The following is a 16,891-nucleotide window of genomic DNA, read 5'->3' as shown; positions in this document are numbered from 1 at the left end:
TCACCTGTAACCTGCATTCATAATGATTGCCAGGGTTAGGAACAGTCTACCGAAGCCATTTAAACTGAAACAACCATTTCAATAACGGGTACAAAAATTCTAACTAAATGATTGGATTAGTTTAACAGATTAAACTCTCTGGTAATAATCTCTGCAACGGTTGCACTCTTAGTTCCAAGTGGTCTCTGACCTCTGGATATACAGTACGTTAAATACCTTCTTCGCACCTTGATAAAGGTAAAGGTACCCATGTCGCCTGGTCTGTTTTCTACAAGGAAATATTTGACATTCTATTGGATTAGATGAAATTGATTGTGTTAATATGTGCCCTAAATGTGCCCTAACTGCTGCCAAAAAGGCAGTACATTTCTTGTTGTTGATCCAAATGCTTATTTGAAATCTTCCTGGAAAATGTACATTTTTGACATTCTTATTCTAGAGAAATCCACAGCTAAACTGCATGGCACGGCTACAACTCTAGTGGGTGGGTTAAATCAAAGACATTTGTTAGGTACCCCTCATGTAATATTATCTCTCAGTTGTTGTATCTTGAACTGCTTGTCAATCCCCTTCATGCTCATGTTTTGTTTCTGTGCAAATCATGTGACTGCTATCTCTTGTTTGATTGAAATTGATAAAAACCCCTCCCACAAAAAAAGCATAGGGACATTTAGCTGTACGACTAGAGGTGGCCTTCACACTAAGGAAGTTATTTTTCACGCTCCCTTTGGCTTCCCAAATCCCAGTCTGTTCTGTTTGGTCTGCTTTGCCGGCATCCCCGGAAATATTGGCCACTTGGAACCCTGGGTTTAAAAACGGGTATTGTCATGGCGCAACTATGTCGTGGCAAAATACCTGTATGTGTATAGTATACTGTATATCCAGCTACTCACGCTACAGGCGTTGTCACTGGTACATCCCTGTGTGACATTGACCAGCTCCACCAGGCCGTACGAGGCCACTGGGGTTGCTATGGGGAAGAACTGCAACCGTTTACTGTTAATCCTCAAGTCCTGGACACAGCCTTTCAGGTAACCCCCAAAGGAGGCCGAGACTCTTTGGTCGGCCAGGCCCCCGACGTAGACCAGGTCCCCTGGCAGAGCCACCACGGGCCGGACGGGGATGGTTCCCTGGCTATGGGCCGACTGGAACAGGGTCACAAAGTCGCCCTCCAGCCGCACCGTCACCAAGTGAAAGTGGCCGTCGCTGACCACGACTCGACCCGACAGGCTCTCTAAGTTGTTCACCTGAAATTTTACCCGGCCATCGTCCAGCCACAGGTGGAGGTACTGGCTGGTGCTGTTGGCCAGGACCAGGAGGAGGCCGTTCGAGCGCCGTGTGCGCACAAACATGGATATGGTGATGGTGCCTGAAGCCGGGGGGTCATCCAAGGAGAAGACGGCATAGCTCGCCTCGTCCTCGTTGCCGAACCTGGCCGGGTTGTACTCTGTGTTGGTACAGAAAGAGAGAGAGTTTAACAATTAATAAAGTTCTACCAATTACTAAATGAATAGATGAGGAACTAACAGAGAGAGAGAGAGAGAGTGTCAAAATACAATAGCATGATTTCCACTACCTTTTGATCTCCGGGTGAACTACTGTGTGCTAGTGCCTTTTTTTGGTTTTGTTTACTGGCCTGGGTAAAAGAGTTGGTTCCAATTCCATTTCAACTGAGTTAAATCAGGAAGTGAATTCAAAGTTTTCAAATCATGAATTGAAATTAAATTGCCCCCAACGTTGACTTGGTATCACCCTGAGATGTTTATATCACTCCTTCAAGTCACAGGGATGGGCAATTCCAGTCCTCGAGGACCAGATTGGTATCACTTTTTACCTAACCAACACACCTGATTAAACAAATTGCATTCTAAACTTAAGACCATGATTAGTTGATTATTAGAGTCAGTTGGGTTAGCTGGGGCAATCCGGTCCCGAGCAGTTGCCCATCCCTGATTCTAGGTGAAGCGGACCGGTAAGCAGAACAGTTATTTCCACCTATCATGTTAGAGCACGTGACAAACTCATTCCACGGAGGGCCGAGTGTATGTGTGTTTTTGCTCCTCCCTTGTACTTGATTGATGAAATAAATTCAGTAATTAGTAAGGAACTCCCCTCACCTGGTTGTCTATGTCTTAATTGAAAGAAAAAAAGAACCTATGCCTTCCATGGAATGAGTTTGACACCCCTGCGTTAGAGGATTGTTGCGAGAGTCCTTGGGAAACCCTGTTTTACGGCAGTTGAAGGCTGTCCTTAATCCCTAAACATTTCCTTAATCCTAGAGTCAGGTGTACGCGTGTGTAAGTGTGTGTTTACATGGTTGCGTGTGTGTATTCTACATGCTATTTTAGCTAGTTCTCTAAGCTCCTTTGCAGTCTACCACAGGCTACTTTTATCCACCTCTTATGTGCCACATGAGGATGCCAGCCATTTAGATTTGAGTGATTCTATTGAGGCTAAACTGTTGACCTCAGGTTATTAGTTTATGAAACTCATACCAGAGTCCTTAGTGAAGTCCAAAATGATCCCTACTTTCTGAGTTTGAACGTTTTGTCGTAAGCTACATTTATCAGAGCTCCATGAGAAGCACACTGGCTCTAATAGGATATGTGAGATTATTGCATTGAAATGGAATAGATCTCATATTGTATCCTTTTACTGCTTCGTTATGCCCATTGTTTTCATATGTTGCACCGTTCAAGTGTTTTGCTGCTACATTTACAGTGTTTTCAGACATGCAAGCGCAACACCACATCCCTCAGGCCTTACCCTCAGCGCAGTCCGTTGTCCCCTCGTACGGTCTGTAGCACTCGCACACATAGCTCCTCCATCCCTGGTTTATGCAATGCCCCCGGTTCTGACACGGGCTGTCGTCACACTTGTCCCTGTCGTTGCACCCGGCTGTGACGTTGACCTGAGCCGGTGAGTTGGCGACAGCGGGCACTACCAGCCGTGACTCCACAAACACATCCCGGAAACAGCCCAGGAAGTAGGCAGCTGGACCAGGTGGATCAGGCGCGTCTGCAGCCTCAGCATCCCTTTCCCCTGCCACCCCACCGGAGCCCCAGCCCAGTCCCACCCCTCCTAGAGAGAGGCTGTGGCGAACCGAGCTGGGCTCTCGTAGGCCGGAGCCTTGCTCCAGCAGGGGTGTCTCGGTGGCGGGGAACTCCCTGGTGCAGCCCACCTCAGCGCAGGGGGAGTGAAGCAGCCTCACACCGCTCCCCTCATCCTCACAGCCCAGCCAGGCCTCCACCGTGTGCCACTGACTGTCCGCCACACTCGGCGGTAGCTCCAGAAATACTGGGGTTCTTGTCCCTTGAGCTCTTAGCATGCTGAGGCGTAAGCGGCTGTCTACCAGCTCGATGGTGAGCAGCAGGTCATCGACCCGGCGCTGGAGGAGGGTGCCGACAGGCCGGTCCGTCTTGAAGCTAAGGGTGACGTTGAGAGGGACTTCAGGGTCCGATAGCTGGGTCTCCACATACATGTAGCCGCTGGACTCGAAGGAGAAGATGGTTGACGTCTGACACTTGGAGCCGGTGAAGCCTGCGCGGCAGGCGCAGGTGTAGGTGTGGCGGTAGTTCAGGAAGAAGGGAGAGCAGATGCCACCATTCTTGCAGCGGTTGCCGTCACAGCCCAGGAGGGCGACTGTGCAATTCTCGCCTCCGTACAGTAAGCCATCTTTGCTCTGTTGACGGCAGAGGCACCTGTAGCCGCCATGTTGGCTTTCGCAGACCCCACCATTCTGACACGGTTGCAGTTCACATGCATAAGTGTCCTCCTCACAGAGACCACCTGTGTAGATAGGTAAACATAATCAGATAACATAAACAGTTGGCAATTCATTTAGCATCTATTTGGAATTGATATGTCATTCATATTACATTGGAAATGGACAAATTCTATATTTTTTTTGCATGTGAATTTGGCCATACTAAGAAACATTAATCCAAAGGTTTGGCCCATGACATGCCAGTGATTACTAGTTTGTTTTAAACAAATCTTCATCCATCATTATTGTCCAATGTATCCATATTCATTCATAATATATCCATATACTATATCCATATTCACACATAACTAGTTAATTACTTTATCTAGGGAAGTATGACACTATTGGTTGGTAAAACATGTTCACGTACTTGCACATGTTCATTACTTGTTCGATATCAAACAATAAATATAACTTTAATTCCGGAAATAGATACTTTTGTTATTTTGTTAAATTTTGTTATTTTGTTACATTTAGTTTCAACATGATAGGAAATACATCATTAGGTTAAAAAGGTACAGTTGAAGTTGGAAGTTTACACACACACACACCTTAGCCAAATACGTTGTAAAAATAGCCAAATACATCCTTGTAAAAATTCACCGTCTTAAGAATATGAAATGTCAGAATAATACTAGAGAGAATGATTTATTTCATATTTTATTTATTTCATCACATTTCCAGTGGGTCAGAAGTTTACATACACTCAATTAGTATTTGGTAGCTTTGCCTTTAAATTGTTTAACTTGGGTCAAACGTTTCGGGTAGCCTTCCACAAGCTTCCCACAATAAATTTGATGAATTTTGTCCCATTCCTCCTGACAGAGCTGGTGTAACTGAGTCAGGTTTGTAGGCCTCCTTGCTCGCACACGCTTTTTCAGTTCTACCCACAAATGTTCTATAGGATTGAGGTCAGGGCTTTGTGATGGCCACTCCAATACCCTGACTTTGTTGTCCTTAAGCCATTTTGCCACAACTTTCGAAGTTTGCTTGAGGTCATTGTCCATTTGGAAGACCCATTTGCGACCAAGCTTTAACTTCCTGACTGATGTTTTGAGATGTTGCTTCAATATATCCACATACTTTTACTTCCTCATGAAGGAAGACTTTTACATACTTTTACTTTCCCCTTTTACTTCCTCATGCCTTCTATTCTGTGAAGTACACCAGTCCCTCCTGCAGCAAAGCACCCGCACAACATGATGCCGCCACGGTTGGGATGGTGTTCTTCGGCTTGCAAGCCTCCCCCTTTTTCCTCCAAACATAACAATGGTCATTATGGCCAAACAGTTCCATTTTTGTTTCATCAGACCAGAGGACATTTCTCCAAAAAGTATGATCTTTGTCCCCATGTGCAGTTGCAAACCGTAGTCTGTTTTTTTATGGCGGTTTTGGAGCAGTGGCTTCTTCCTTGCTGAGTGGCCTTTCAGGTTATGTCGATATAGGACTTGTTTCACTATGGATATAGATACTTTTGTACCTGTTTCCTCCAGCATCTTCACAAGGTCATTTGCTGTTGTTCTGGGATTGATTTGCACTTTTCACACCAAAGTACGTTAATCTCATAGAGACAGAACGCGTCTCCTTCCTGAGCGGTATGATGGCTGCGTGGTCCCATGGTGTTTATACTTGGGTACTATTGTTTGTAGAGATGAACCTGGTACCTTCAGGAATTTGAAAATTGCTCCCAAGGATGAACCAGACTTGTGGAGGTCTACAATTGTTTTTCTGAAATCTTGGCTGTTTTCTTTTGATTTTCCCATGATGTCAAGCAAAGAGGCACTGAGTTTGAAGGTAGGCCTTGAAATACATTAGCCTATCAGAAGCTAAATCAATTAGCCTATCAGAAGCTTCTAAAGCCATGACATCATTTTTTTGAATTTTCCAAGCTGTTTAAAGTCACAGTCAACTTAGTGTATGTAAACTTCTGACCCATTGGAATTGTGATACAGTGCATTATAAGTGAAACAATCTGTCCGTAAACAATTGTTGGAAAAATTACTTGTGTCATGCACAAAGTAGATGTTCTAAAACTATTGTTTGCCAAAACTATAGTTTGTTAATTGTGGAGTGGTTGAAAAATGAGTTTTAATGACTCCAACCTAAGCGTATGTAAACTTCCCACTTCAACTGTATATGTAAACATTAGCATGATGACACAATTGTATAGGCTCATTGTAAAATTCAGTGCACACTATATAGCATTGGACCTCACAGAACAAACAACAAACAACATCCACTGGGCAACAACTAATTGAGTCAACATTGTTTCCATATCATAAAAAAATAAATGCTGAATCAAATGTGGAAAACTGATTGGATTTTTTAAAAGTCATCAAGGTAAGGGGATTTTTCTTTTTTTCACCCAACTTTTAACCTTGAATTCACGTTAGTTGACAACTCAACCAAATGTAAATCAAAGCTAGATGTAAAATCAGAACTGACATCTGTGTCCAGTGGGCATGAACAAGAGAGCAAAATTACCTGTGTAGCACAACCACAAAATCCAAACACACACGTTGATTCTCAACATGGTCCTTGCCAAGTCCTCCTAATCAGAAGAAAATCGAAATATCGACATATGACTCCATTGCATTTCATAGAAGTGGTTTGGAAACCATAACAACAGATATCAGCTTCTTCCCTTGTGTTTCCCCCATACATGAATGGCTGCCCAGTCCAGTCTAATGCTGGGATCACTACAAGCCATATAGCCTATTCTGGATTAAGTTAATGCACTTAAAATGTCTTACAAATCGACTGTTGTCCAGGGAGGAGTTTACAGGACTAATTTGGTGAACATCTCCATTCTAGAAACACGAAAGCTTAGATAATAGACTGGAACCTACCTCACATATATTTAGGAGTAGGAGGACCTGTCTCTTACGTAGTTGTTAAAAGCAGTGTGCGTTTAGCCAGTTGAGGCAGAATCTGCATTGGCCAGAGGCCAGCGGAGGCAATATGGCTCTAGTCTGTCTCGCTGTGGCACTTCTGTCACCAAAACGTGTTCCATAATGAAACACTGGTACAGGCGTTGAATCAAACCTACCGTACAGTAAAACACAGCGGTAGCGCACTGTACATAAGGGAGCCAATTTGCATGACGTCAGTAAATCTAACTGAGGTATTGTTTTTACGTTTAATAATAAGAATAAGGGCAGAACAGTAAAGGGATCTATACTGTTGAAGTAAAAGGAAGGTTTTGCTTCCCAATGAAGACATGGAGAAGGACGAATGGGGATGAGATGAAGAATGCAGTCAACCACGATTGTCAAAAGAGTGCAGCTACGACTGGAAGTTACTTTTTGTAGTAGGTCAGGAGAGCACTCTAGCTATACCTAAACCTTTCCCTAACCATCATCTAATTATCCAAACCTGCTAAGTTAACTTACCCAGCAGGTTAGAGGAGTTTTCCTAACCTGTTTCTAAAGGACATCCCTGCCGGACAAACCCTCCCCTAACCCGGACAACGCTGGGCCAATTTTGCACGGCCCCATGGGTCTCCCAGTCATCACCGGCATCGACAGAGCATGAACTTGAACCAGGATCTCTAGTGGCACACGACCACTGTTCCACTCGGGGGCCCCTGATGTGTCTCTACACTGACTATACAAAACATTAATAAAAAGAGATTTCACACTGGGATATTATGTTGATCTTAACAAGTGAAATGGCATTAACACTGAGTATACAAAAAATGAAGAACATCTGCTCTTTCAACAACATAGGGGCTCCCGAGTGGCGCAGTGGTCTAAGACACTGCATCTCAGTGCAAGTGGTGTCACTACATTCCCTGGTTTGAATCCAGGCTGTATCACATCTGGGGTAGGCTGTCATTGTAAATAAAAATGTGTTCTTAACTGACTGGCATGACATCGCAGCACTTGAGGTGTCACTACAGCCCCAGGTTCAATACCAGGCTGTGTCACAACTGGCTGTGACTGGGAGACCCATGAGGCGGTGCACAATTGGCCCAGCGTCGTCCAGGTTAGGGGAGGGTTTGGCTGGGTAACATCAGTTATGTGACATTGTTTTACTGTGTTGTTAAGTGCTACTTTAGCCAAGAAGGCATTAGCCTGGTCATTCAAGAAATCTAATCTTTCACCATCCATTTCAAAATTATTCTTTTTTTGCCTAACTTGTAACAGTACTAAAGAGACATAGTACTAAAGAGGGATATGAAACCTCATTTGTCAGCAAAAGTTTTAAATGTTTTTTGTTTGTTGTCAAAGCTAGCTAGCTATTTAGCAGCCCGTGTTAGAGACCACGCTAGCAAAGCTATCTAACTTACAAATATTTTGGAAACACAACGCATAAAAAATAACTGATACCCCCTAACATGTTTATATAGAATGTGTTGTAGTTTTAGTATGTTTCTGACTCCTTACCTGAAAACATGTTTTTCACCTCCACACACTTTATCTTCTCCATCACTTTGACTCTCTGATATGGCCCTAGGAATACCAAAATCCTGCAGGATTCGGTTCTTCAGGATCCGTGTTGGGATATTCTTGGTCCTGCGGGAATTGCCAGGTCCTGCAGAATTGCCATATCCTGCCGGAATATGAAAATCCTGAAGGTTTTGGTCCTGCAGGAATTGTCATGTTTGTGCAGGATTTTCAAAACTTTTGCAGGACATGCTGCCACCTATCCACGGTTTTTGGTTTGGATAAGTTCTTATTGTCAGGGACTTTTCCTGAGTTTATCAAACCTACAGGATTCCTGCAGGACACCTGCACAATTCCTTCATAAAAGGTTGAATTCCGGCAGGATTCCTGAAGGACTTTTTCGTAAGGGATAGCATTATGGAGGTGGGATTTCCACCTGGTCTGTTTGTACACGTCCATGTTCCCAGTCACCTTCCCGTGCTAAAATGCTTTGGTTCATGCTTTCAGTTTTGCGCAAATACTGCCATCTAATACTGCCATCTGTGGTCCTTCTGTAGCACAGTTGGTAGAGCATGGCGCTTGTAACGCCAGGGTAGTGGGTTCGATTCCCGGGACCACCCATACGTAGAATGTATGCACACATGACTGTAAGTCGCTTTGGATAAAAGCGTCTGCTAAATGGCATATATATTATTATCCACGTTTTTGGTTTGGATAAGTTCTTATGGTCACAGTATCTGTTGGATATTTATGCCATTCTGTAGTGAAGGCATTTGAGTTGTTGTCTTCTTGACTAAGTTTCACCCTTTCCCAGTCAATTAGGAGGACAAACCAGCCTAGTCTCATAGATTAGACGTAACGTAGTAAACGAGTCCCCCTCAGGAGACTGAGAAGATTTGGCATGGGTCCTCAGGTCCTCAAAAAGTTCTACAACTGCACCATTGAGAGCTGACTGGTTGCATCACCGCCTGGTATGGAACTGCTTGGCTTCCGACTGCAAGGCGCCACAGAGGGTCGTGCGTACGGTCCAGTACATACTGGGGCCAAGCTCCCTGCCATCCAGGATCTCTATACTAGGCGGTGTCAGAGGAAGGCCCTAAAAATGGTCAAAGACTCCAGCTACCCATAGACTGTTCTCTCTGTCACCGCAGGGCAAGCGGTACCGGAGTGCCAAGTCTAGGTCCAAAAAGCTCCTTAACAGCTTATATCTACTGCTACTCACTGTTTATTATCTACAGTGCCTTCAGAAAGTATTCAGACCTCTTGATTTCTTCCCACATTGTGTTACGTTACAGCCTATTTCTAATATTGATTGCTGTTTTTTCCCCTCATCAGTCTACACACAATAACCCATAATCATAAAGCAAAAGCAGGTTTTAAGACATTTTTCCAAATGGATAAATAAGAAACTGAAATATCACATTTACATAAGTATTCAGACTGTTTACTCAGTACTTTGTAAAGTACTTCTTATTGGAGATGACTCTACAAGCTTGGCACAACTATTTGGGGAGTTTCTCCCATTCTTCTCTGCAGATCCTCTCAAGATCTGTCAGGTTGGATGGGGAGCGTTGATGCACAGCTATTTTCAGGTCTCTCCAGAGGTGTTCGATCAGGTTCAAGTCGGGGCTCCGGCTGGGCCACTTAAGGACCTTCAGAGACTTCTCCCGAAGCCACTCCTGCATTGTCTTGGCTGTCCTGTTGGAAGGTAAAACCAGCAATGGTTTCATCAAGGAACTCTGTACTTTGCTACGTTTATCTTTCCCTTGATCCTGACTAGTCTCTCATAAGACAGAAGGTTACTTAAGGCTTTATAACTCAAACGTCTAGCAACCCAAAGGTTGCATGTTTTAATCTCATCAAGGTCAACTTTGCAACTGGCACATCAGATGCACTCCAAGAGGCACCCTGCACTTCTCACCACAGCATGGTGAACTCTGACCTTAGTGTGAGTATCACAACAGCATTAATGCATTTTATTATAAACAAATTATGGCTTGTCATATTCTGGGGAAGATAAATTACATATTTTAACATAGTCAACATTACTCTGATGGTCCATTAATGTTACCATATACTAATCGATTTTGCATTCAGTCCCTGGTTTTCCCAACATCTTAAGGGTGATGATTTGAGGGCCTCTTCACAGATATTACAATGGTTTACTCTACAGATAGATGACACATTCTTATCGCTCAGGTTGAAAGTTGTATCCGCTGTTGGCCACAAGGTGGCAGTCTTGATACGTTAATGACAGGGAACTGTATTGACCTGCCCAGATTTAATTTCTTCCTGGTTTCTAAGACTTCTCCGAATGGTATGTTATACACAGTTTTGGTACTTGACTGGTGACTATTGCTATGGGTGACATAGTCTCTTGGACACTAGGGAAATTTGGTTTCCTGACGGACACCTTGGTTTTCCCCACCCTCCCGGATTCTTATGGAACTCTAGTATTAACAACTGCTTATGTTAGTTACCACAGCCACAACTTCAAATTGGCGATATCGTACAAAATTTATGAAAACAAAAATTAGCTTTTTGGTGTTAATTTAAGGTTAGGCACAAGATTAGCCGTGTGGTTCCATCTTGGAGGGCGGTCAAAATGATTAGCCAAGCAAGGAAAGTTTGCAACGTAAGACCCTCAGCCCCCATTTTTAGTCGAGTTTGCGTGTACAACTATGTTCACTTCAGGGCCTGTAACTCCCCATAATTCAATTCGCGACGATTGTACATCCGCCATTAGCCAAAAATGAAAACCACAATGTCAAAATGGAGTCAACATACAAGTGTAAGTAGAAAGAAATGTAAATAAGATAGAGATTGTGCTACTAATGCACATGATGGCACAAGCACATCACAAATAAAAATGTTGTCACATGCGCCGAAGTGTAGACCTTACCGTGAAATGCTTACTTGCTTAACCAACAGTGCAGTTCAAGAAGAGTTAAGAAAATATTTACCAAATAAACTCAAGTAAAAAATAAACATTGATTAAAGAGTAACACAATAACGAGGCTATATACAGGGGGTACCGGTTATCTCCACATAACAACTCAGGCAGGCTGCAGTGAGGAAAGTGTTGCTGTTCGAGGGAAGCTGGAAGTTAGTGGTTAAGTACGTGTCAACTGAGGGCATTGATCGACCATCAGAGACCGTAAGGACCATCTAATTCAGAGTCAACTCCTGCACAGTAAAAGTTCCTCCTGTTCTGTCAACATGACAAGCACCTTGGAAGAACTACAGGAAGAGGTAGTAGGAGAATTGCACACCCTGACTAAAGACAAATTACTAGAGATGTGTGATTTCCTTGAAATATCAGGTGAACAGAGAAGAGATGTTCAAAACAAATCCCGCATATCATTGATGACTCACATTATGATGTTCCTTGAAAGAGAGGAAGTTGCAGAGTTAGAAGATGGTGGCATGTCGGAATTGTTGCTACTTAAAGACAAAATGACAGAGATGATCAGTGGCATAGATAACAAAACAGGGCAAATTGACCATGATATTGAACCAGCCGGAACACATCACAGAATAGAGGAACTGAGAACTGTAACCCCACAACAAGGACTGGGAACTGAGCAGATTACTGCAGCCAAAGCCAGTGATTCTCTGGGTCAGCCCCAACACCATGCGAATCTTCAGGGGAGCGTGCCGCTCTCACCCAATGCACAGCCCAGCTCATACTGGCGCAAAGAGTTTAAAATTTCTGGTCAGATAGGTGAACCGGACCAGAAAGAAAAACTGATTTTTCCCAGCCTTGCCCATCAGATTGAAAATGGACTTAACAGAGGCTATCCTGAGGTATAAATAGTAGACGCAGTAGTCAGGGCTATTTCCCCAGGCTCACAGCTACGCAGCTACTTGGAAGGTAAACCCCAGATAACTCTTCTCACACTTAGATGTATCCTGCGTTCCCACTTCCAAGAGAAGGTTGCACCAGAGCTTTACAAACAGCTAGCTTCAGAAGCACAGCATAGCAAGGATGCGCTTCCTGATGCGCGTTTTAGATTTGAGGCAAAAAGTACTGTTTGCATCCCAGGAGTCAGAATCAGGGCTTAAGTATGACCCTGCTCTAGTCCAGAGCATGTGTTTTCACACAGTCCTTACGGGTCTCCAGAGTGACAGTATCAGGATAGACATGCAGCCTCTCCTGCTAGAGAGCGAAACATCAGATGAGGTTTTGCTAGAGAAGCTTAACATTGCTTGTGCTAATGAGATAGAAAGACGAAACAAAAAGCGGTTTAATGCCTCACAGCCTGCTACAACTGGAAGAGTAGTCCAGTTAGAAGATACGCCATCTGCAAAGTGTCCTGTGAAGGAAGCCAAAGCTAAGATACCCGCAGAACTGTTAACAGAGTTAGCTGAAATTAAGACAGGTGTAGCTTCTCTAAAAGGTCTCAGTGCAGAGATTGCTCAGATTAAGGAGACATTACAGCAGCCTATGTTTCAGTCACCGCCTTGTGCCTATGCCCCACCCCCAGTTAGGAGGCCAGATAAGGACCCCCAGCCACCTGTTTCCCAGCAGCAGTATTACAGCAACTACAGTCGGTCCTAAGCACCTGACCCTGCGCAGCATCAATATGCACCTAACCGGTATACCAACCACTCTGCCCAAGCTCCAAGGAGGTGTTTTGTCTGCCAGCAGGCCAGAACAGATGCACGCTGCACACACTGCTTCCGATGTGGGAGTGGGGAACATTTTCAAGCTGGATGTAAAATCCGGGGAGCCAGACCATCAAGGGAGGCCCCTTTAAACGGAAACGGGTTACCGCTGAGGGACGAGTGTTAACCGTAGCTACCAAAAAGTCCCAGAAATGTGCAAATTGTGCCAGAGAAGATTCATTTGAGAACCTGAAACAATGTTCATCATGTAAAGAGACACTGTACTGTTCCAAAGTATGTCAAAACCAACATTGGACTAAACATAAGGAAAAATGCACTCACCTGAAAAGTGACTCTACCAGTGAAAGGTTTTCCTGCACAGAGGAAAATGCCCACTCCTTACCATCCCTAGCTCAAGGTTGCCACCCCCATAAGGTCACCTCGTTAGTCGGCAGACAGTGCCTTATTGAGTGTCACCTGAATCGCCACCACCTCCAAGCTCTATGGGACACAGGCTCTCAGGTATCGGTCATTGATGAACGATGGAAAGAGGAATCTCTCCCAAACGCAAGGCTGAGAGATGTTTCAGAAATCCTGGACTCACCTGATGATCTAAGGTTGACTGCAGCAAATGGGACTGAAATGCCGTTCCTGGGATGGATTGAAACAACTTTTCGGCTAGCCTCTGAAACTGACCAAACAAAGGAACTGATCATCCCGGTGCTGGTAATGAAAGGCTGTCGCCTATCTCATCCCATCATAGGTTTCAATGTCATCGAGCACATCCTGACAATGACCGAAAAGACTAAACGATACAGGACAGTAAAAACAGCTTTCCCAAGCCTCAAAAGAAACAAGGTGAGAGCTTTTATACAGGCTGTTAGCGCAGGACAGACAGATGAATACGCAGTGAAAACCAAGAAAGAGGAGGTTGCTGTACCAAAACACAGTAGCATTCAGATTGAGTGCCGTGTAGCTTCCCAGCCTTCCAAAGATGACATGACAATGCTTTTCCAGCCAGACCTGAACCCACAGTGGCCAGACGACCTTGAGTTCTTTGACACACTAGTCAGAGTCAGGAAAGGTGTTTTTCCAGTTATCCTGCTTGATGTCTCTAACCCCACTGACCACAACATTGCCCTGCTAGGACGCACAATAATCGGTACAGTACAAACCATTATGACTGTGTTGAAAAAACTGTCACCCCAGCCACAGTGAATCACACCAGCGTTCGAACCCCATGTATTGCTTCCAGATCAGACAATGACATTGGCTGCATTGAACGACTTCTTGGAAAATGACTATTTCTCTAAAGGACGCTGAAGCAGTAAAGTGCACATACATGTCAGTGCCCAGGCCACTGTATCAGGAGAGGAAGGGTTACATTTATGACCTCATAGTCCAGGGCTGGGTTAGGAAGTCAAACTCTTCATATTCTTCACCTGTCGTGTGCGTTCGTAAGAAGAACGGGACCCTCCGGTTGTGTATAGATTACAGAGACCTGAACAGAAAGACACATCCCGACCGCCAGCCCATCCCTCGGGTCCAAGACATCATGGACAGTTTAGGTGGTAATTCCTGGTTCTCCCTCTTAGATCAGGGAAAAGGGGTTCATCTCTGAAGAAAGCAGACCACTGACAGCATTTGTGACCCCGTGGGGACTCTATGAGTGGATACGTATGCCATTCAGCCTCATGAACGCTCCTGCAGCTTTTCAGCGGTGTATGGAGGAGTGTTTGGAAGGGCTCCGGGATAACATCTGCATTCCTTATCTGGATGACGCGCTAGTTTTCAGTAAAACATTCGACAGCCATATGAATGATGTGCGAAAAGTTTTGCAGCGTCTCAGAGCGTATGGCATTAAACTCAAACCAAGTAAGTGTGATCTTTTTAAACCCCAGGTCCGTTATTTGGGCAGAATAGTGTCTGCAGAGGGCAGCCGAGTTGACCCAGCCGATTTTGAAGCAGTAAGAGCATTGAAAGAAATCAGACCAGAGACTGTGGGCCAGCTCAGAAAAATGCTTGGTTTACTCACTTACTACAGACAGTACATCAAAGACTTTTCTAGGAGTGCAAGCTGCCTGTATGACCTCCTGAAAGCAGATTCAGAGAAATTACCTGACCACCCACAGAAAACAAAAACAAAGAAAGTAAGTCATGTGGTGCCCTCAAACAAGCCAATCCTGTGTACTGACCAGCATCAACAGGCACTTGAACAGCTGATTGAGTGTTTGCTTCACCTACCAGTTTTAGTTTTCCCTGATTTCACTCAGCCATTTGTTGTACACACTGATGCGTCACACCAAGGCTTGGGAGCAGTTCTTTATCAAAAGCAAGAGGGGAAGCTTAGGGTCATTGCTTATGGCTCTCGAACCTTAACAGCAGCTGAGAAGAACTATCACTACCACTCGAGCAAGCTAGATTTTCTAGCTCTAAAATGGGCAATCACTGATAAGTTCCATGATTATTTGTACTGTGTGCCGACCTTCACTGTATACAGCGATAACAACCCGCTCTGCTACATTCTGTCTACTGCAAAACTGAACGCAACCACTTCCAGGTGGGTTGCAGACTTGGCTGATTTCCACTTTACAATAAAGTACAGGCCAGGCAGAGAGAACGGTGATGCAGATGCTTTGTCAAGGATGCCAATGGATGTAGAGTCACTGATGAGAGAATGTTCTGAGGAGCTTCCACCGGACACCATCGCCGCCTCGATACAAGCAGTTGAGGTACAGAAAGAGGCTGTTGTACCTTGGTCATTTTCAGGTGCATCTATGTCAGTATCAGCGGAAGGTGAGACAACCACTGCAACAACCAGCTCGATCCCAAAAGATGGGATAAGAGAAGCAAGCAGTTAGTTCTACCAGAGCAGTACAAAGGTAAAGTGATGGAAGAGTTGCACAATAACATGGAATACATCGAGCACTATGTGACTAAAACTTGTAGCTGTGTCAAGCAGAAAAAGCCAGCCCATGCAACAACAGCTCCTCTGACAAACATTGTGACAACACAGCCATTTGAACTGGTATGTATTGACTTACTTCATCTTGACAGATGCAAAGGGGGATATGAGTACATCCTCGTGATTGTTGATCATTTTACACATTTCACTCAAGCCTACGCCACCACATCAAAGTCAGGTAAAACTGCTGCAAATCTCGTCTTCAATGACTTTGCCCTGAAGTTTGGGTTCCGTCCCGCATCCACCATGACCAAGGGGAGAATTTGAAAATCAGTTGTTTCAGTTAAAGAAACACAGTGGCATGGCGGGGTCCAGGACAACACCCTATCACCCGATGGGAAACGGTCAAGTGGAACGCATGAACAGAACATTGTTGCAAATGTTAAAGACACTAACTGAGACACAAAAGTCAAATTGGAAGGAGTCTCTGAACAAACTGTTTTATGCCTATAACTGCACCCGTTGCAAAGTGACTGGCTATTCACCATTTTATCTTCTGTTTGGGAGATCACCCAGGCTTCCAGTTGATATGCTCTTTGGATTGTGCACAGAGGCAGGTTCCACTAACCATCGAGAATACGTGGAGAACTGGAAACGAGGGATGGAAGAAGCATACGCCATTGCAAATGAAAATGCTCAGAAAGCCGCTGAAAGAAGTAAGAAGTACTATGACACTAAAGTTAGGAGTTCCGTGCTACAGCCTGGCGAGCGAGTTCTGATTAAAAACCTGACACCAAGAGGAGGACCAGGAAAACTCCGTAACTATTGGGAAGATACAATTCACACAGTGGTGAGATAAATGGGTTTAGACCTGCCGATTTATGAATTGAGACCAGAAAAGGGTAGGGGACGATCCAGGGTCCTGCACAGAAACCTGCTCATGTCCTGTGACCACTTACCTTTTGAGACACAACCAGAAATGACCAAAGTGGACAAAAGTCAGAAAACGAGGAGACACCAGCCTGCATCACAGCCTTTAAATTCTGATGAAGACAGCGGGGATGAATATGACCTTTATCATGAGCCGCTACAGGTTCCCACATGTCCTACAGTACCTGAGGAGAGGAATGCTAAACCAGTGAGAGAGTGGGAACACAGACCCCCAACAGTGAAACAGACAGTTGCAGTGCCAGTCCCTGATACGCTACCAGCACAGACTCTTGT

The 16,891-nt window shown here is 44.5% G+C and overlaps 1 protein-coding gene across 4 annotated transcripts in view; it reads right to left on the bottom strand.

The window, feature by feature from the left end:
• The window catches only part of LOC118402334 (protein crumbs homolog 1-like), a 40,959-nt gene extending 32,409 nt beyond the window's left edge, over positions 1-8,550 (bottom strand). For 3 of the 4 annotated variants that reach the window (XM_052477223.1, XM_035800462.2, XM_035800463.2), the window contains exons 1-3: positions 8,155-8,550; positions 2,767-3,789; positions 894-1,447 (exon numbers count right to left, since the gene is read on the bottom strand). In XM_052477223.1, the coding sequence (XP_052333183.1) occupies positions 894-1,447; positions 2,767-3,789; positions 8,155-8,197 (1,620 nt within the window). In that variant the 5' untranslated portion in view covers positions 8,198-8,550. The remainder of the gene's footprint in view (positions 1-893; positions 1,448-2,766; positions 3,790-8,154) is intronic. The other variant, XM_035800464.2, reaches the window with a different exon arrangement.
• Positions 8,551-16,891: the final 8,341 nt, after the last annotated feature.

Source organism: Oncorhynchus keta, chromosome 23 (genome assembly GCF_023373465.1).
Source record: "Oncorhynchus keta strain PuntledgeMale-10-30-2019 chromosome 23, Oket_V2, whole genome shotgun sequence".
Taxonomy (NCBI): Eukaryota; Metazoa; Chordata; class Actinopteri; order Salmoniformes; family Salmonidae; genus Oncorhynchus; species Oncorhynchus keta.
This window is presented reverse-complemented; position numbering and strand designations above follow the sequence as displayed.